At 58.2% G+C, this 18,838-nt stretch overlaps 3 protein-coding genes across 4 annotated transcripts; 2 read left to right on the top strand and 1 right to left on the bottom strand.

Annotated features, from left to right (window-relative positions):
• Positions 1–476: 476 nt before the first annotated feature.
• Positions 477–5,969, top strand: LOC147128690 (APOBEC1 complementation factor-like). The gene is given in 14 exon segments (XM_086017066.1): positions 477–613; positions 1,449–1,597; positions 1,663–1,797; positions 1,929–2,059; positions 2,131–2,369; positions 2,438–2,602; positions 2,684–2,781; positions 2,861–3,016; positions 3,256–3,318; positions 3,320–3,413; positions 4,307–4,527; positions 4,742–4,878; positions 5,350–5,489; positions 5,577–5,969. Coding segments are annotated over 13 exon segments (1,824 nt in total). The 5' UTR covers positions 477–613; positions 1,449–1,495; the 3' UTR covers positions 5,720–5,969.
• On the top strand, positions 5,918–13,325 carry chad (chondroadherin). The gene is made up of 3 exons (XM_086017067.1): positions 5,918–10,367; positions 12,046–12,209; positions 12,729–13,325. The coding sequence occupies exons 1-3, from the start codon at positions 9,573–9,575 to the stop codon at positions 12,871–12,873; spliced, it is 1,104 nt and encodes a 367-aa protein (XP_085873193.1). The 5' UTR covers positions 5,918–9,572; the 3' UTR covers positions 12,874–13,325.
• acsf2 (acyl-CoA synthetase family member 2) lies at positions 6,949–18,684 on the bottom strand. Of its 2 annotated transcripts, XM_086017064.1 has the most exons (16): positions 18,284–18,667; positions 17,290–17,485; positions 16,823–16,951; positions 16,682–16,735; positions 16,378–16,496; positions 16,138–16,300; positions 15,783–15,878; positions 15,547–15,698; positions 15,276–15,367; positions 14,481–14,557; positions 9,121–9,228; positions 8,731–8,882; positions 8,138–8,279; positions 7,760–7,870; positions 7,444–7,512; positions 7,077–7,216 (listed from the first exon to the last, which is right to left on the bottom strand). In XM_086017064.1, exons 1-16 carry the CDS (start codon positions 18,388–18,390, stop codon positions 7,154–7,156), a joined length of 1,830 nt encoding a protein of 609 aa, XP_085873190.1. In that variant the 5' UTR covers positions 18,391–18,667; the 3' UTR covers positions 7,077–7,153. The 2 variants fall into 2 exon arrangements, with proteins under 2 accessions (XP_085873191.1, XP_085873190.1); XM_086017065.1 differs by lacking the exons at positions 7,760–7,870; positions 8,138–8,279 and having other exon boundaries at positions 6,949–7,216; positions 18,284–18,684.
• Between the last annotated feature and the right edge of the window lie 154 nt (positions 18,685–18,838).

The following is an 18,838-nucleotide window of genomic DNA, read 5'->3' on the forward strand; positions in this document are numbered from 1 at the left end:
CGCCACTCCCCCCGCGGTCTGTGAACCCCCCGCCCCACCTCACCTGACTTTGCGCGCCCAACGACTCAAGTGTTGAGTCCATAACAGAATGGACGAAAAGAAAAAAAAAAGTCCCGAGCACAATTTGAAGAAAGTGTTCACAATGATTTCGTTGAGTGACGACGCTGAAGCTGACTCGGCTGAAGCGGGCGTTTGTTGTGTGTTGTCAAGTCAGTGATTCTGAACGGGTTCCTATAGCCGGCAAAATAAAATGGCCGTGGGTTTCTCCCACTACACTAGCCTGGCTTTCAAATCAGACCCATTAGCAAGAATCACACTGGCCATAAAAAAAAATGGAAGAAATACAGTTCAAAGCGTGCAACATTTATCTGCATTAACGGGAGCGCGACCGTGGAGCCAATTTCAGCGTGTTTGCGTGTGCGAGCACACAGATAGCGGCAGGTTAAACATTAATGAGCCCTTGTAAAGCTAACACCAAGACAGTGAACCTTTGGAGTTTGATATGATGTGATCACACGCACACACACACACACACACGCACACACTCGCACACACACAGTGGTCAGAATGACACAGGTCTGAGTGGAGGGAGGTGATCTCTGAAATTGCTCAGGTGAGTTTTTGTGTGCTTTTTTTCCTGCTCAAAGAAAAAAGTGTGAGACGTCACCGTCAACTTTGAAAACGTTTCCATTTGTTTGCGTGGAAATGGATTGAAACGCGTCGTTTGGTCGCGCGAGGGCAAACGGAGGCGGCGGAACGAGCGTGCGCAGCGGCTCAGAGCTAACATGCTATGTCTGCCGTTTCGTGCGGCCGATGCAAACGTCATCGACGCTCCTTTCGCTGCACCGATGAAGAGTGGAGACACTTTTTACAGATAAGAAAATCATAGTTTAAAAAAACAAACAATCCCACTGAACAATCCTTTGAAAGGCGCAACGGAAATCCAAATTGATACGATCGCTCTTCTTGTTGTTGTTATGACTATTGTTAATTGATTAGAAAAGAATCCAAACTCCCTAGCAATAGCTTCTTCCTTTGGAGTTAGGGTTGCAAACAAACGCAAATCCAGGCGAGAGAGAACGTGCGACGCCTCCGCAAAAATGCAACTGATTGGTCACCACGGGTTGACGTGACCGTCTCGAGACCTTTGACATAACACACACACACAATAACAATGCGCACGCATGTGCAAACATAGAACGCATGCAGAAACAATCACAAACACACAGCCGTTTGCCCTACAGCCTGCTAACCTTATTTGCCCCCTCTTCGTCCCGGTCTTCGTCCCGGTCTTCGTGCTGGTCTTCGTCCCGGTCTTCGTGCTGGTCTTCGTCCCGGTCTTCGTGCCGGTCTTCGTCCCGGTCTTCGCGCCGGTCTTCGTCCCGGTCTTCGTGCCGGTCTTCGTGCCGGTCTTCGTGCCGGTCTTCGTCCCGGTCCTCGTCCTGCAGTGAGCTCTGCTAATTTCCTTGATTTGTCAAGCTGTCAATCAAAGCCAATGGAAACCAATCAGAAGGCAGGAGGCGAAGGACTAGTGGGGGCACAGAAGGAGGCGGGGCTAAGGGCACTGGTGCAGAGGACGGGGTACCGCCTGCAGCAGGTAAAGTGAGTGTGCCCGTGGTCAGCTAACGCGCCAACCCGCTAATGCGCTCCAACGTGCGGCAGGAGAACGGCCAGCGGCGCTATGGCGGCCCCCCGCCCGGCTGGGACGGACCCCCCCCAGAAAGAGGAAGTGAAATCTTTGTGGGGAAACTTCCGCGAGATCTCTTCGAGGACGAGCTCGTGCCGCTCTGCGAGAAGGTGCCGCCGCCGCCGCCGCCGCCGTAGCATGGCGTGGCATGTGCACGTGTGTTTTGTGCACGTGTGTGAGACAGCATAGCACGAAGGCGCTCTCCATCCGGCTAACGATGGCTTTGGTGTTGTCGCGGGAGTTCGGTCGGATCTTCGAGGTGAGGATGATGATGGACTTCAATGGCAACAACCGCGGCTACGCCTTCGTCACCTTCGCCAACAAACAGGAAGCCCGGGCGGCCACCAAGCAGCTCAACAACTACGAGATCAGGTGAGCCGTCGTCTGTCGGCGGGGCGTCCGTCGGCGGGGCGCGCGTCTGACCGGGCTCGCTGGCGCCTCAGGAGCGGTCGCCTGCTGGGCGTGTGCGCCAGCGTGGACAACTGCCGACTCTTCGTGGGCGGCATCCCCAAGAGCAAAAAGCGGGAGGAGATCCTGGCCGAGATGCGCAAGGTGACGGAAGGAGCGGCGGACGTCATCGTCTATCCCAGCGCGGCCGACAAATCCAAAAACCGGGGGTTCGCCTTCGTCGAGTACGACAGCCACCGAGCGGCGGCCATGGCGCGGCGCAAGCTGCTGCCAGGTAAGGCGCCGGCAGGTAAGGCGCCGCCTCCTCCCCCCTCCGCCTCACATCCCGGGGCATCCCCTCAGGCCGCATCCAGCTGTGGGGTCACGCCATCGCGGTGGACTGGGCCGAGCCTGAGGTGGAGGTGGACGAGGACACCATGGCCGCCGTCAAGATTCTCTACGTCCGCAATCTCATGCTGCACACCAGCGAGGAGAACATTCACAAGGAATTCAACGCCATCAAAGCAGGTGGTCGCCGCCGCTGCCTCGCCGCCGCTGCCTCGCCGCCGCTGCCTCGCCGCCGTTGCCTGACGCTCGCGTGTGCTGCAGGTGCGGTGGAGCGAGTCAAGAAGATCCGAGACTACGCCTTCGTCCACTTCTCTCACCGTGACGACGCCATCGACGCCATGAAGGCCCTCAACGGCAAGGTCGCTCGCTCGCACGCGCGCGCGCGCAGACGACACGCGCGCACACCAGTGACTCAGGCGCACGCGTGCGCCGGCTCAGGTGTTGGACGGGTCGGCGATGGAGGTGACGCTGGCCAAGCCGGTGGACAAGGACAGCTACGTGCGCTACACGCGAGGGACGGGAGGTCGAGGAGGCCGCGGAGGTCGAGGCGGTCCGCTGCTGCAGGACGACTACGCTGCCCTCGCCCTCGGACAGGTGACCCGCGCGCACACACCCACACGCACCCTGCAAATGACAACTTTGGATAAGGCAGATTGGGCGGAACGGCGAACTTTGCGCATCCGCATCACATTTGCAAGCTTGGGGGTCCCAATCTGGGCTCCTTTGAGGGGGTTTGACTTTTGAGCCACTCCATTCAGCGGGCAGCTGCCTTATGGGGTACCTTTGGGGGCGTTTGCCGCGGTGAGCTCCAATGTTTCCCCCCTCCCCCTCAGGTGTACGACCCCACCGTGGCCTATCTTGGAGCGCCGGTGTTCTACGCCCCGCACGCGTACGCCGCCGCCGCCGCCCCCCGCCCCGGCCCACTTCCGCTTACCTCCCACCAAAGCTCACGTCACAGGTCGCGGTGTGATCAGGACGCCGTCTGTTCGAGGTCAGAGGTCGTCTTTAATCTTGCGCACATTTACACTGTCAATCACACAACGACTACTGGACGCGGGACACTTGCTCTTAACACAGCGCTTCTGTGTTATGCTAACGTGCTAAGCGACCAAATCTGCTGGTGATAACCAACACACTGGCGCTTGTGGTCCGTCAACGTGCTGTTTTTATGCAAACTAACGTGCCATATTATCTAACGGGACCAAAAATGTTTTGGGGTTTTTTTGTGAAAGGGCAAGCCCATTTTTGATTGGCCGTTACATCTGCGATTTTCTTCATCGCAGCAAAACCGGACTCGACTCGATGAAACGAGTTGCGTTCGCCACGCATTGCGTGGCTGGGCATGCGGTGGGCCTAACATGCGCTAGTCTAGGCTATACTAGCACGCGCTATGCTAACACACCTATGCTATGCTAGCCAATGTGCTGTACACTATGCTAACTAGCGTGGCGTACGCTTGCGGATCAGAAAAGATTCCGTCTGGGCTGATGTTGTGACGTCCAGTAGGAGTTTACAATCAACGGGAATGCTGGAAGGGCTGCCTGTCCGCCTGCCCGTCCGTCTGCCTGCCTGCCCGTCTGTCTGCCTGCCCGCCCGTCCGTCTGCCTGCCCGTCCGTCTGCCTGCCTGCCCGTCCGTCTGCCTGCCTGCCCGTCTGTCTGCCTGCCCGTCTGTCTGCCTGCCCGCCCGTCCGTCTGCCTGCCCGTCCGTCCGTCTGCCTGCCCGCCCGTCCGTCTGCCTGCCTGCCCGTCTGTCCGCCTGCCCGTCCGTCTGCCTGCCTGCCCGTCTGTCCGCCTGCCCGTCTGTCTGTCTGCCTGCCCGTCCATCGGTGTGTGTGTGTGTGATTGCGGCTGATTGGAACTGATGCGGTTGGTTTCTCCTGTAGAAGTTTACATGAGTGTGCCTGTAGGGGCTGCGGGGGTGCGCGGGCTGGGCGGGCGGGGTTACCTTACGTACGCGGCGGGGGGCGTCGGCGCGTGCCGCCCGGGCGCCGCCCCCAAGCGGGCCGACGACAAGCTGTACGACCTTCTGCCCGGCATGGAGTTGACGCCCATGACGCCGGCCGCCGTCAGCCTCAAGGCCGCCGCTCTCAAGCCGGCGCCGCAGGTAACCTCCGCCGCCCTCGTACTGCGCCAACCCTCGGGTCCCGCCCCACACGCGCATACAACCACGTGCAGGCAAACGATAAGTCCGCTCCCACACATACACGTACGCGCACGTGCGACGTACAAATCCAGGAAGAGAAAAATATCCGGCCTAAACGCAAACACATACACGTTGCCTAAACACATTAACTCATCCCCAGCGTGCATGTGCGCAGGTTCTGGAGGAGTTGTGCGAAAAGAACAGCTGGGGGGCGCCGGTGTACCAGCTGCACTCGGCCATCGGCCCCGACCAGCGCCAGCTCTTCCTTTACAAGGTCACCATCCCCGCCTTGGCCACGCAGAACCCCAACATGTAAGCGCCGGCCCACCGGCCTTGTCCTCCGCCGCACGGCTTTTTCTCTGTTCGGGAATTGCTCGAGAGAAAAAAAAAAGTCTGACGAATGAGAAGAAATGAATTGTGATGAGGAGGAATCGCTCATACTTGAAGAAAAGGCGTTCAAAAACAAGACCATATTCTTACGAGAAAAGGACTCATTTGATTTGAATTCTTTTGAGGGGGTAAAAGTCTCTGAAAGGTTTTCGGGCACAACAAATGTCCCGAATATCACAAGCCAATTTCTTGAAGCAAAAAAAAAAAAAATTCAAGTATAAGGGCCGAGCCATGCCGCCAATAACGACGGCGCTACTTGTTTCAATGAAGCTCCGCCCCTCACGTGAACATCGTTCCTTGGCATTTGTCAAAGTGCAAGGCACGTTGGCAGCTCTGCAATTCCAATTGCTCGGCATACGAGTAAAAGCGCCACGTTGTCTCGCCCGCCCGCAGGCTCCCGTTCACGCCGAGCAAGCTGAGCGCCGGCGTGGACGAAGCCAAGGTGCACGCGGCCGAGCACACGCTGAACACGCTGGGACTACCCGCGGAGGGCGCCGGCCCCGCCCCCGACCTCGCCGCGGTGGCCTTCCCAGGTATGTGAAGGTCCGTAGCCCGCGCCGCGCGCGCCCGCGCCGGTCCGGCCCGCCGCGGGAAGTGAAGGTGCGCTCCGTGTCTTCCAGGTTACGCTTTGGCCGGGCCGGCGGGCGTGGCCTCCCCGCTGAAGCAGGACGGGGTGGCCGGGGTGGCCGCGTACGCCGCCTACGAGGCCTACCCCGCCTTCGCCGTGGCCGCGCGACACGGCGACGCGTACGGCGTTTTCTAACCGCCCGCTTTTATTGTGAAGGCACGGAATCGGGAAGTGCTTTGATTTCTTTCTCCCGCAAAGCTGCCATTGTGGAAGGCCTTTTCATCTTGGTCTTTTGTTCCTCTTCTCTTCTTTTTGTCATAATCCACATTCCCAGGACGTTTACCACATTTTTTTTCTTCCGTGATTTTGTGAAGAAGCCGATTGGCTCGTGACTCATCTTCACCCTGACAGTATTAAAGTTTTCTTTTGATAGCACAGCACACAAGCCACTTCCTGTCTTCTATCGACACACAAACATGTCAAGCGGGCACGTCTATCATCATCACCTTGACAGCTCCTAGCCAACTAGTGGCGGGTGACCTTAACTACCCACAGGTGTCGGCTGAGCGGTAATACATGACGGCTGACGAGTGACCGGCGAAGGTCGACGTGTTTCGTGGCGACGGGGGACGTGCGATAGGTGGCAACTAACTATGATGGGAAAGGTGAGTTTGCAATAAACTCTCTCACCAAGTAGTTACGGGTAACAAGTGACACAAATAAACACGACACGAAAGACACAAAAAAACCAACAAAATCAAAATAAAGGATCAGTACTTACCTTAATTCGGTCAAGTTTGCGTTCCAGGGGAGTAGGAAGAAGTAGAAAACGTGTCGAGTCCTACCCCTTGTTCACGATAACTAGTGCCAGATGGCGGGTCGCTAGTGACAGCTAGCTAGTGATGGGTGTCAGCTGACGGATAATGTCAGGTACTGGTTTCAGGTAACCAGTGACAGGTGACGAGTAGCAGCTAACTAGGACAGGTGTCAGGTGACAGCAACTAGCGACTGGGCCCGGGTGACGAGTAATAAGCGGACGGAGCCGGCCATTTGACTACAAATGGAGCGTCCGTTGTTGCTCATCCGTCCGCAGCGTGGCTACCCTTCCGTCCGTCATCATTCGCCCTTTTTCCGGGGGGAAATAAAGGGTACCCGTTTCATCCGACTCAACTTTCACCGGCACCGCCCCCCCGCCGGACGGACCATATTCGAACAGAAATGGTGACTCGCCGTTCACTGCGCTTTCCCTCACTCAAATCTGACAACAACTCACCATTGGAAAAATAGACTCATGACAGATCGATGACGAACTAAATCAAGGGGTTTCCGTCTTTGCTTAATCCGTCCGTTTTCACATTTTTCCCGTCACGCGGGGCGTCCGTCAGCGCGGGATCGACAGCCCGGTCGCATTGCGGCACGGACGGAATGTCCAGCTCTGGTCATAAGTGACAGTTGATTTGCCATTTGCGAGTAACAGGGGGCAGCCGACTAATGCCGGGTGACGGCTGGCAGGTCACCGACGGATGGGCGTTCAAATCAAGACCGGAGCGACTTTTGAATGTTTGGCATTCCCATTTATTGCTCCCGAGGGCAAAGACGACTGCGTCGGCCGTTTTCCAACGGCGACACTCACGCGGCCTCGGCGAGTCCCAGCCGCTCCTCCGCCTCCCGGCGCAGTTGGTGCTTCTGGACCTGCAACAGGAAACAGCCGCTCGCTCAGGTACCGGGAGCAGCGGCGCGCCCTGCCGCCCGCCCGCCCGCACAAATGCCCGCCCGACCGAGCAAATGCCCGCCCGCCCGGGCAAATGCCCGCCTGCTTGCGCCCGCCCTTGCTTTCCTCGCTCCCTTTCCGCACACTCGTTCCCTTGCGTCTTTCCGAAGATCAATTGCGGTGTCGGCGAGGGAGGCGTTCGTCTTACCTTCCCGGTGACGGTGAGTGGAAAGCTGCTGACAAACAGGACGTAGCGAGGAATCTTGAAGTGAGAAATCTGGACACAGACAAAGCCAGGCGACGTCACGCCAGGCGACAAGGACCGGACGGCCGAGACGCCAGCTGCCTCACGCGCTCTGCGCTACGCTAACACACGCTAGGCCGGCTCTGTGCCCGACGGCGGTGCCTCCGGTTTTGGTTGGGCCAATTTTTTGCTTTGACTTGACTGGTATTATCTTACTCCCCTGCATAGAAAGACTAAAGCGCGTGCCGCACCGATAACCCGAGAGAGGAGTGGAGCTAACCTTCCCTCTGCAGAAAGTCTTGACGTCGTCCTCGCTCAGCTCCTGCTCGTCCTTTACTTTGATGCAGGCGCAAATCTCCTCGCCCATGCGGGCGTCCGTCACGCCCACCACCTGCCGCGCAGTGCCAGCGTTTCAGAAGACTTCAGGAGAGGGCGTGAAAGCGTTTGCACAACGCTCCAGCAGTGTGTACGGTAGCGTGATGTTTTGGTATTGTGCGTGAGAGAGTGTCCCTGAGCGCATTCTGCTGTTGGCGCGCGAGCATGTCAGTGATGCGCGTGAGCGTGTTTCCCTTGTGCCTGCTCGAGCATTGGTTGATTTTTTGCGTGGGAACATTTCACGGGCGGATGCGCTTGAGCGTTTGAGCGCGCGCGGGCTGACCTGCGCTTCTTTGACTTTGGGGTGCGTGTGCAGGAACTGCTCGATCTCGGCAGGGTAAACGTTTTCGCCTCCTCGGATGATCATGTCCTTGATGCGACCTTCGATGCGACAGTAGCCGAACGCGTCCAAGCTGCCGATGTCCCTGAGGGCACAGGCGCGCGCGCTCGCATGAGAGGCCGTCACACCTCTGGCCGGAACGCTCGCCCGCTACTCAAACGTTGTCGCGCTGGCGAGCCGAATTTTCCAGCACGCGTTTCACGTCAACGAGCGCAAGAGACACGCGCGCGCGACTGCGACGCCCGCCCAGCGGCGCGACTGAAATGCTCTCATGCGCAGCGCAGAGCCAAAGACAACTTGGCGAAAGGCTCTCCGACACGCACTTGCAAAATACTCTTACGGAAATAAGGCGCTGGCGCTCACGACTGGAATCCTCTCACGCCTGCAACACAACCACAAACGACACAAGTGCCATGCACGGAAGCGCAGGTGAAACGCTCTCGCACGCACGCACGCACGCACGCACGCACCAGCGAAAGGTGTTCCCGACTGGCGCGGGAGAGCTCAAAGTCGGAGGAGGCGTGAGGCCGACTCACCCGGTCTTGTACCAGCCGTCTTGGCCGATGCACTGGCGGGTCTTGTCCGGGTCGTTCCAGTAGCCCAACATGACGCAGTAGCCTCGGATGAGGATCTCGCCGGAAGAGCCCAACGGAAGCGGCCGCCCGCTCGACGGGTGCACGATTTTGGCCTGCGGACACGCACGCCACCTTTGACATTTGTCCTGATCGGCAGCAACGCGTCACGGGTAAGCGGCGTCCGGTGACGGACGGCTTGTGCCAGGTGCGGGCAAAGTGATGAGCCGGCGTTAACTCGAGGCCAGGTGTGCCCAGGTGTCAGGGAAGTAGTGAGCGCTGACCGGTGTCAGCTATGCGTGACCCGCGTGTCGGCTGACTGGCGACGGCGGGCGGGGCGAGGAAGGCACGCACCTCCGTGTGGTCCATGATGTATCCCACCGTCTGGCACTTCCTGTCCGGGTTGTCCAACGGCGAGCCGCAAAAGGTGACGGGACTGTTCTCCGTGGTGCCATATCCGATCTGTCAATCACAGGTTACGCACATGTTAGCGCGCGGCTAATTAGCCGTGCCGCTCCAGCCGGAACATCAGACAGGCGGCGGCCTTCCCGACGACGTGGCAGAAGTGTCAAGTGAGCGACACATTCCGTTGCCCGGAGGAATGTTTGGACGGCGCGAGGCTCAAAAGCGCAGGCGGCAGCGCACAAACTTCCTCCTCCTCGTGCGGACGCTTGATTTTTTTTTTCTTTTTCTTTCCCCCTAGCCCCGCTCAATGGGGGCGAGTGTTCTCCCGGCGCCGCCCACCCGCCTTTTGCCGGCGGCCGAGCGCGGGGCCGCTCAGTGCATGCGCGCGAGGCGAGGACGACATGCGGCGCGTGAGCTGCCTGCCGCTGCTTCTGCCGGCGCTGCTGCTGCTGGCCAGCGTCCCGCCGGCCGGGGGGGCGCCCGAGCGCTGCCCGGCCCCGTGCCACTGCCACGGCGACCTGCAGCACGTCATCTGCGACGGCGCGGGCCTCAAGAAGATCCCGCGCGTGTCGGCGTCCACGCGGCTGCTCAACCTGCAGCGGAACCCGCTGGGCGGCGTTCCGGCCGCCGCCTTTGCCGACAGCGGCGGCCTGGTGTCGCTGCACATGCAGCACTGCCAGCTGCGCCACATCGCCGCCAACGCCTTCAAGGGCCTGAGCCAGCTGGTCTACCTGTACCTGTCGCACAACCACATCGCCAGCATCCAGCCCCACGCCTTCCGAGACCTGAGCCGGCTCACCTACCTCCACCTGGACCGCAACCGCATCGGCGAGCTGGCCAAGGGCATCTTCTCGCCTCTGGTCAACCTGTTCGTGCTGCGGCTGGACGACAACAAGCTGCGCCAGCTCCGCCCCGGCACCTTTGCCGGCGCCAAGGACCTGCGCTGGCTGCACCTGAGCGGCAACCGGCTGAGCGCGCTCCACGCCGGGTCCCTGGACGAGGTGGAGAACCTGGCCGCGCTGCACCTGGACCGCAACAAGCTGGCCGTCTACCCCGCCGCCGCCATGAGCAAGCTGCGCGTGGTGGAGGAGCTGGCGCTGGGCGGCAACCCCATGAAGAGCATCCCCGAGCGCGCCTTCGGCAGCTTCGGCCGCTACCTGGAGAAGCTGCGGCTGGAGCGCATGGGCCTGGAGAAGGTCAGTGCGGGGGGCCCCGGCCCCGGCCCCGGCCTCGGCCCCGGCCCCGGCCCCGGCCCCGCTCGCCACCCGCAGTATGCGCCAGCGCTTCCGCCGGCCGGGAAGCCCGGTCCCAACCGGCCGGCGCCGCGCCTTTTCCTTTCCGTCCGGCCCGGCCGTCAAACTCACCGCGGCGAGACGTCGGCTGCTTTTATGGCCCGCTCAAAGCCGGTCGGCGTTTTCGGGGGGGGGGTGAGTCTGACGTTTGCCCGAATGAAATTACGATACCTGATGAATCAGCCCGGGGTGTCAAGAGCAAAACAACTTCTTTCTGGCCCTCTTCGCAAAAACAAAGCTATGAATTACAGACAACATTTGACTTTGTCCGTCCTTTAGGATCGCTTTCACTTCAGAGCGAGATAAACCGGCATGAAAATCATTTTTGCCATTAGTTGTAATGTCCCACAAGGTCACGCGCTGCTTTGCCCCAGGACAGTGCGGACACTTGAAAGGGGGACTCCGGCCCAAATTTGCTCTGGAAAGAATTTGTTGCAGGGCAGGAGGGGCCGCCGCGCACCCGCCAGAACACGGCCTCGTGATGAATATTGCCTTTGTGCAATGCCGAGTCAACGGAAGAATTCTTCACTTTTCATCCATCTTGGGCGGCTCAATATTGCTCTCTGCTGCCCACCGCCCAAAAAGTCAAACGGGCCTCGCCGACGTCGTGAACATCGCGATGCGAGCAAAGCTGCCAGACGGCTTGTCGGACTCCCGCTAAGCGGCTTCGGTCGGCTGTGGAACAGCGTTTAAGGAAGCGACAACCAGGAAGACTCCGGCCCGAGCGGAGGAAAACGCGGCCCGTGCTGAGCCGCAAAACAGGAAGCGCGGGGGCCGCCGACCGACATTCCACACGCGCGCCGTCGGCTTTCTTTTCACAGGCGGGTAAACCCGATACGCTTGGATATTTACATTCATTCCACGGAAGACGATATGACGCCGCTGAAGCGATCGAGTCAAAATATTACTTTTAAATGCATCTGTACATTTCTAAATCAGAGTGTCTCCATCTCTATATTATATAAATGCGTATACTGCACGCACATCGACACACACACACGTGCGCACGAGCGAGAGGGAAAGAGAAAGCGAGCGCGAGCGGTTACGTAACGATCGGGTAAAGAGAGTGCGTTTGTATGTCTCGCAGACGCCTCTTGAACGGCGAGAGGGGAGGGGTTGCGGTTTCGGGAGTGGAGGGAGGGGGGTGCCGGCGGGTGTCGTCCCCCGGTGGAAATTTCCAGCCAGCGGCTGTCGCACCTGCACGAAGCTTTTAGCGTCCGTCCGTGCGCGCGCTTGTTGACACAAGATGAGAGGAGCCTTTCAGGCAGTCGTCGGGCTTCCCACGCCCGCCAAGACCTGCGACGCCCTCCTCCGCACTTTTGCCAAAGCCCTCTCAGCACCGGGGCCGTGTCCCAGTATGCTCCTCGTCCTCACTAGTAGGACGAGTGAGCAGAGCGGGCCGCCCTAACCGAGGAAAGCGAGGATGTCACCGCGGCCGACTCGGCCCGTCCTTCTCGTTGCGCCTCAAGAAGGATGTCACGCAGAGCGAATCAACAAATGCCCCTAGGACTTGCTTTCCGAGCCTTCCATCAAAGAATATTGGAAGAATGCATTTGTGATGTTGTTGATGTTGTTGTCGTAGATGGCGGAGGAGGCGTTTGAGGGCGTGACGGCGCTGACCTTGCTGGACGTCAGCAACAACAAACTGCGCTGGCTCCCCAACGCTCTGGACTTGTCCGGAGTGGCCAACCTGACCGTCGCCAACAATCCCTGGAGCTGCACCTGCCAGCTGGCGCCGCTGCGCAGGTAAGCGCTCATCGTTGCACACGTTTCGCAAGGAAAAAGCGCAAGCTAGCGCAAGCTAGCGCAAGCTAGCGCAAGCTAGCGCAAGCTAGCGCTCACACGTGCACGGTTGCCGACATCGGACGTGATGTCGCGTGACGTGCGCCGGGTGCGCCGCTCGACCGCTCTCCTCTAGCGTGGCAACGTGACAGGTGACAGGCGGGCTCCGACACGGATGCGACGCCATCGCACGGGTCGGCCCTGCACCCCAGGTTCGCTGACGCACGCGCCGTTACAAATTCCACAAATCAACAGGTTCTTCTTTTTGATTACTACAGTCCATAGTTGGAGGGACTTTGATCCACTTTTTATGGATCAATCATCTGTGCTCCTCGCACACCAGATGACGTCCTTCACAGACACATCGTGCGTCCTCGCGTGCATTTCGGGCCTGCACCGAGTCCGCGCGCGAACACTCGAGCAAGGTCGAGGCGGCACAAAGGTCACGTGGTTTTTGTCGTTTTTGTCGTTGTGCGGCCGCAGGTGGATGGACGGCCACGCCGGCAAACAAACCGACGCCGTGTGCGCCTCGCCGCCGGCGCAGAGAGGCAAGCGGGTCCGAGACAGCGCCGCCTTCGCCGCCTGCCGGCTCAAGCCGAAAAGAAGCAAGATGGCCGTACGCCGCTGAATGGAAGGGGGGCGGCGGAAAGGGGGGTGGGGGGCAAGCTCGGGTGCGCTTCTGTCGCCAATTTGCCCACTTGCTATATACGCACTCGACTCGACTTTTTTTTGCCGCGGTAACGTGACGCTCCCGACTGGAGACTTCCTTGTGACTGGTACACGTGCACAGCTCCATCTAAGCGCACGTGACCTCCCGCCGCCGCCGCCGCCGCCGCCGCCAACTTGCTGGCAGACGGATTTGTTTTCCCCTTTTCATGCAGCCACACAAGTGAACTTTTCCACGGGCCCAGCCGACAAACAACACAGGCTCCCCTGACAGAAGCCCCGCGTCGGCCCCCGCCAGCTTGTTTGCTAACTCTAACTCCTTCCCACACGTCCCGCCCCAGCTTCACGTTAGCATCGGCATCACGGCGCTCATTCCACCCGACTTTATGCTCAACGCCTCAATAAAGAAACGTTTCACTACCTTGGCCCGCTTTGGTCATTCTGCACGTCAATATGCTGCAATTCCAGTTGTCACGCGCAGGGGGCGACAGCAATCAGTAAACATGCAACGACAACCTTTTTACAAGATGGTAAATAAAGCGAGTCAGAAATTGTCCAGCGTTTCAAATTCAGGCTAAAGACGAGATGATCTCGACGATTCGTCACTTACAATAAAAGAGTAAGAAATAAGAATAAGAGAAAACTTAAGGAAAAATATTCATAGAAAAAAATAACAATTAGTAAATACCCAGAAATATGTTATAAACGATAACAAGAATAACTATTCGTATTTGTAAAGGACGTGTACATAAATGTACAAAATACATGTAAACATTGGATAATTTATCAATGAGACTGTTTTTTCAGTCCCTTTTGGGTCGCTGCTGTCTTTGTTGTTTGCATTGTGTTAAAATATAAACTTGAAAAACAATGACGTCGTCTTGTTGGCCGATAAGTCAAAACAACAACCGAGCAATCCAAACTACAATGCGGATTCGAAAAGTTGAAGATTCGAACGTTTGTTTTTTTTTGGGGGGGGGGGGGGGTGAGTTAAATCCGGCCCACCGAGTGTTTTTTATGAAGTCATATTTCTTGCATACATTTGAGACTAATTTCCCTTGGTTCAACTTGGTTCGGGGAAATGCATTCATTCATTTGCATTTTTTTAAATGAACCCATTAAATAGTGTTCATGGATTTGCTGTCAATAAGAAAATTTAAAAAAATGATATGATTGAATTGATAGAATTTTGAATGAAAATACTGCTGGTGGCCCACATGTCCGTTTCCACCCCTCAAATGAATCCGAAACGTTTGACAAGGACAACTACAGTACTTGAAGTTGATGCAGCAATTGCTGTAACGTGTCTCCCTCTTGAGGACATACAAAGCGCACGCACGAACCCTTTTTTTCATTTCGGTTACGAGCTTGTTTACACTTTATATTCTACCTACATTCGATTTATTGCAAAATTCGCAAGCAACACTTTCAGCATTGCATCCATTCCAACAGAAAAAAAAAAGTTTTGTCTCCAAATGTGATGGCATATTATATCAAGTGATGAAGAAATGAAATAATGCGGACAACACGTGGAAAAAAAGGACAATTGTGCAATGCATTCTCACTCACCGTGACCTCCTTGATGCCCATGATGGCGATGACGCTCTTGACCAGCTCGGGAGGGCACGGCGAGCCTGCGATGATGCCTGCGTGCGCACATGCACGCGCAAATCAACAACGACGCACACAATGACACCGTCGCTACAAAGGACTTTCCAGCGGACATTTCAGGAAATGAGAAGAGGCTGCGGGGATGGGCAACTGACAGCCGGGGGATTTTTTGCCCCAATGTTTGAAAAATAAAATAAAAGTGTTTCGGGGGACGCAAACCAAAAAAATGATTTCTATTTTTCTCAGTGCGTTTCAATGGGCGTTAATTATATCCGCCACCAATAGCGGGGTTCCACTATTTAGTTTGACGTGACAATATCAGCATAGAAGGCAGACATGTATATGTTAGTTGCGCTTGCACTGCATGGGTCTTCAACAACGGGGGGAGAGTGAATCATTTATCGCGGGGTTGGAAGGACATGCAGGACAAACACACGGAATGAGCATGGCTCACTTGATGTTGGTTTGCTGTTCAGCACCTTTGTGCCGTCCGTGAATGGTCATTTTTCTACACGAGACGAGACACAGATGAAAAACTGCCCCCCGCCCCCGCGGCATTGCAGTTGCCCATCCGTGACGCGGGAGCGTCGGGAACGAGCAGACCGTTGCCTGCAGGCCAGCGCGGTCGTCCGCCGGTTCCCGAGGAGGGAGGGAAGAAGGGAGGGAGCGAAGAAGGGAGGGAGCGAAGAAGGGAGGGAGCGAAGAAGGGAGGGAGCGAAGAAGGGAGGGAGCGAGGGGTCGCCGGCCGCTCACCCCCAACCACAGACGAGAGGTCGTATTCGTGCACGTCGGGCTGACTGATCATGTCCACGTACATGGTGGGCGTCCCGTACACAAAGGTACATCTGAAAGACAAAAGGACGCTTCGACGCCAATCCATGCCAGAGCGCTTGTAGACAAACAATGAAGGGACTGGTCCCAAGTCCATTTCAGGGCACCGACAACACATCGGCCCCCCAAGGCGCGGCGAGACGAGCCGCCGGTGGGTGAGGCCAGTCAGAAAAGAAGGTGCGGTTCGTCTTACTTCTCGTTCTGCATGGCGTCCAGGTTGTCTTTGCCGCTGTACCAGGGCGAAGGGAAAACCAGCGAGATGCCGTGGACGGCCATACAGATGCCGCCCCCCACCGAGCCGAAGCAGTGGTAGAGCGGCACGGGCAGGCAGACTCGCGTGGCGGGCTACGGCGCGCGAAGAGCGGCGAGGTCAGCCCGGCGGGTGGCGCTTGCGGGCGGCGCTTGCGGGCGGCGCTTGCGGCGTCTCACCCGCCAGTGGAAGCCCACGCGCCTGCCCACGAAGAACGCGTTGTTGAGCACGTTGTGATGAGTCAGCGTGGCGCCTTTGGGACGCCCCGTGGTTCCCTGGCAACAGAGCACCGAGAGAGGTGCAGGCGCGCGCCCGTTAACATGCAGGCCAAGTAACACTTTATCCGCGCATGCAGGGGAGCTCCGAAAAGAGCGCCCTCTAGTGCCTGGGAGGGATTCCCCAGTCTTCGAAACACACCAGAGCCCACTGGCGGGCTGAAACCTGCACGACCGGAACACGCCGCCGAGGCCTGTCGCCTGACAGCATTGACCGAGTGCAAGCTTAGGTCACCGAAGCGAACCAAAGAACTCTCACCGAGGTGAACTGGATGTTGATGGGGTCGTCGCAGGACAATTTATTCTGGAGCTGATGCAGCTGGCTCAGGAAGCGCCCGTCGCCCGCCTGCATCACCTCGTCCAGGTGGAAGGTTCCGGGGCGGCGGCCGTCCAGGACGATCACGCAGCGCAGCTCGGGAAGTCTGCCGAGAGGACAAGGTCAGTCGGCGTGAGGTGCGGGCCGGAGGCTGCAGGCGCCGTGCGCGGACATCGCTCCGACCGGCTGCTGCGGATGTCTCCGGGGGGCGACGTGGCCATCTCCGGGCACAGGAGCCGCAACATGTCGTAGTACTTTTGCGTCTTGAACGCCTCCGGACACACGACCGCTTTGCAGCCCACCTGCATGCACGCACATTCGAGGACACGCACACATGCCCGCTCATGAGCGGACACGCACGCGCAGAAAGGTCCCGCGCACGTGCGGATGCGGCCATCCACGGATCAACACGCATCAGCACGCAAGCAAGCTGCGGTGTCCCGCTGGGCGTGGTGTGACGCGCGTGACGTCGCGTGACTCGACTCACCTTCCTGAGGGCAAACTCGGCCTCCTGCACTTGATAGGCCGGGTTGACGGACACCTGCATGCGTGCGCGAGCAACGGGACAAGTTGAGAGCGAGCCGACAGACGAGACGAGGCGAGGCGAGGCGAGGCGTCCGACACCCACCATGATGATTCCCGCCTTGGCCGTGGCGAACTGCATCAGGAGCCACTCGTACGTGTTGGGCCCCCACATGCCCAGGCGCTCCCCGGGACGCAGGCCCACAGCCAGCAGCCCGGCGGCGGCGCGCTCCACCTGCACGCGCACAAACAAACAAACAAACAAACAGCAGGAGCCGCAACGCTCACGCCATGCCGCCCGAAAGGACTCGCTCGCTCCCTCCCTCCCTCCCTCCTCAAGCTGGCTCCAGGTGACGTCACACACGAGCCAAGCGCACTCGCAAACACGCACGCAGCACAAACACATGTGGAAAGAGAGGAATGTGCGTGCGGAGATGCTGGCGGCCGACAGAAGCCCGCCGCCGCCATGCGTGCACGCAGTCGTGCACGCAGTCGTGCACGCAGTCGTGCACGCAGTCGTGCACGCAGTCGTGCACGCAGTCGTGCACGCAGTCGTGCACGCAGTCGACTCACGTCTTGGTGGAAGCTGGCGAAGGTGGCGCGCACGCCGTCCCGCGCGAAGAGGGCCGCCTCCCGCTCGGGCCAGGCGTCGGCCGCCCGGGCCAGCACCTCGCCCACGGTGGCGTTGAGCAGCGAGAAGGACGACGTGCCGTGGGCGTAGCTGCTCGTCAGCGCGGGCACCACTGGCGGCGCGTCCACGTGCACGCCGCTGCAAGCGCAACAAGCACAAGCGCGTGCACGCGCGTCACTCGGGCTCCGCCACGCCACCTCATTTCGCTACCGGGCCGGCCGGCCCGCCAATAGCCGAAATCCGCAAAATATTGACACCGACGTTCAACGCACTGCATCGTTCGCGGAAAAAAAACGACAGCTTTTTTTTTTTCCAACCGAAGAATAAAATCTTTAGAAAACTCGGACAAACATTCAATACGTTAAGAGATAGGAGGCGGGAACGGAGAGGAACAATAGCGGACTGACCTCGCCCCCCAACCCCCCCAAAATTGGAAAAACGGACAATAATGTTGAGCGTGCATGCGAACGGTCGGGCTCAAAAAGCTTTGACGGCTTTTTGGCGCATGCCTCACATGGTGAGCCGGACACAGGGCGGACGCGCCTTGGACTGGTCGCCTCTCGGTGGCAGGCAGGCAGGCAGCACAAAGACAAACAGTGGATTGGTCGACTCGACAGGCCATTTCAGGCTCCAGAGAGACAAACAGTGGACTGGTCGCCCGAACCGCCGCGCGCACGCTCAACGCAAGGGGGCGTTCTTTGTTTTGTTTTTTTGCCTCCTTTTCAACTGCATTCCGTTGAAAAAGTCCCTTCTGGTGTTGGGAAGCATTCGACTTGTTTCCTGAACGGTCACTTGGGAGTGTGGGAAAGTGTGTGTGCAAAGGGTCCAAATGCCGACATGCAAACTCCCAAACATTCCTCGTTCGCCAAGAGATTTCCTGTCTTCATTTGTCGGCTCGTTTGAGTGCAAAAGTTGAAAGTTGAAAGTGGAACTCACCGACTGGTGGCAGCGAGCGCCCACGCGCGTGCATGCGCTGCTTTCCCTGCCCGTAGAGCGGCGGAATTCCCGAGCAAAAACCTCCGGGACGCGATGTTCGCGATCATGTTGGCTGCCTGCAGGAAGCCACGGGAGAGAAAAGCACCAGCAGCTGCACAATCTGTTGCTGTTCCGGTGCTACTCGCGAGCGCGGCCAGCGGGTGGCGCGCCGCGCCGCAGTTCTTTAGTCAAATCCACTTTTCTCCGCGCAACATCCACGCCGCAGTAGCCGTCAAACGAAAGGCACTTGTAATGTAAGACATTTGCACTCAGAGTAAAAACAACTCGAAGGTGTGTGAAATCATTTTGCATCTGAAATTTGACCCGCAATCCAAAGAGCTCGTTTAAGTTGACGGGCGTCCAAATGAACCAATGAGGTCGATCTGCAGCCCGCCCATATCCTACTCACCCGATTGTCGAGTACAGATTTCAATCTGTACAAGTACAAATGTGTCTGAGGCAGATAACAACTATGCGGTGCAAAGGTCACGTGTGCGTGCAGCAGCAGCAGCAGCA

This window comes from Filicampus tigris, chromosome 19 (assembly GCF_054856515.1).
Source record: "Filicampus tigris isolate MCC_2025a chromosome 19, RoL_Ftig_1.0, whole genome shotgun sequence".
NCBI classification, from domain to species: Eukaryota; Metazoa; Chordata; class Actinopteri; order Syngnathiformes; family Syngnathidae; genus Filicampus; species Filicampus tigris.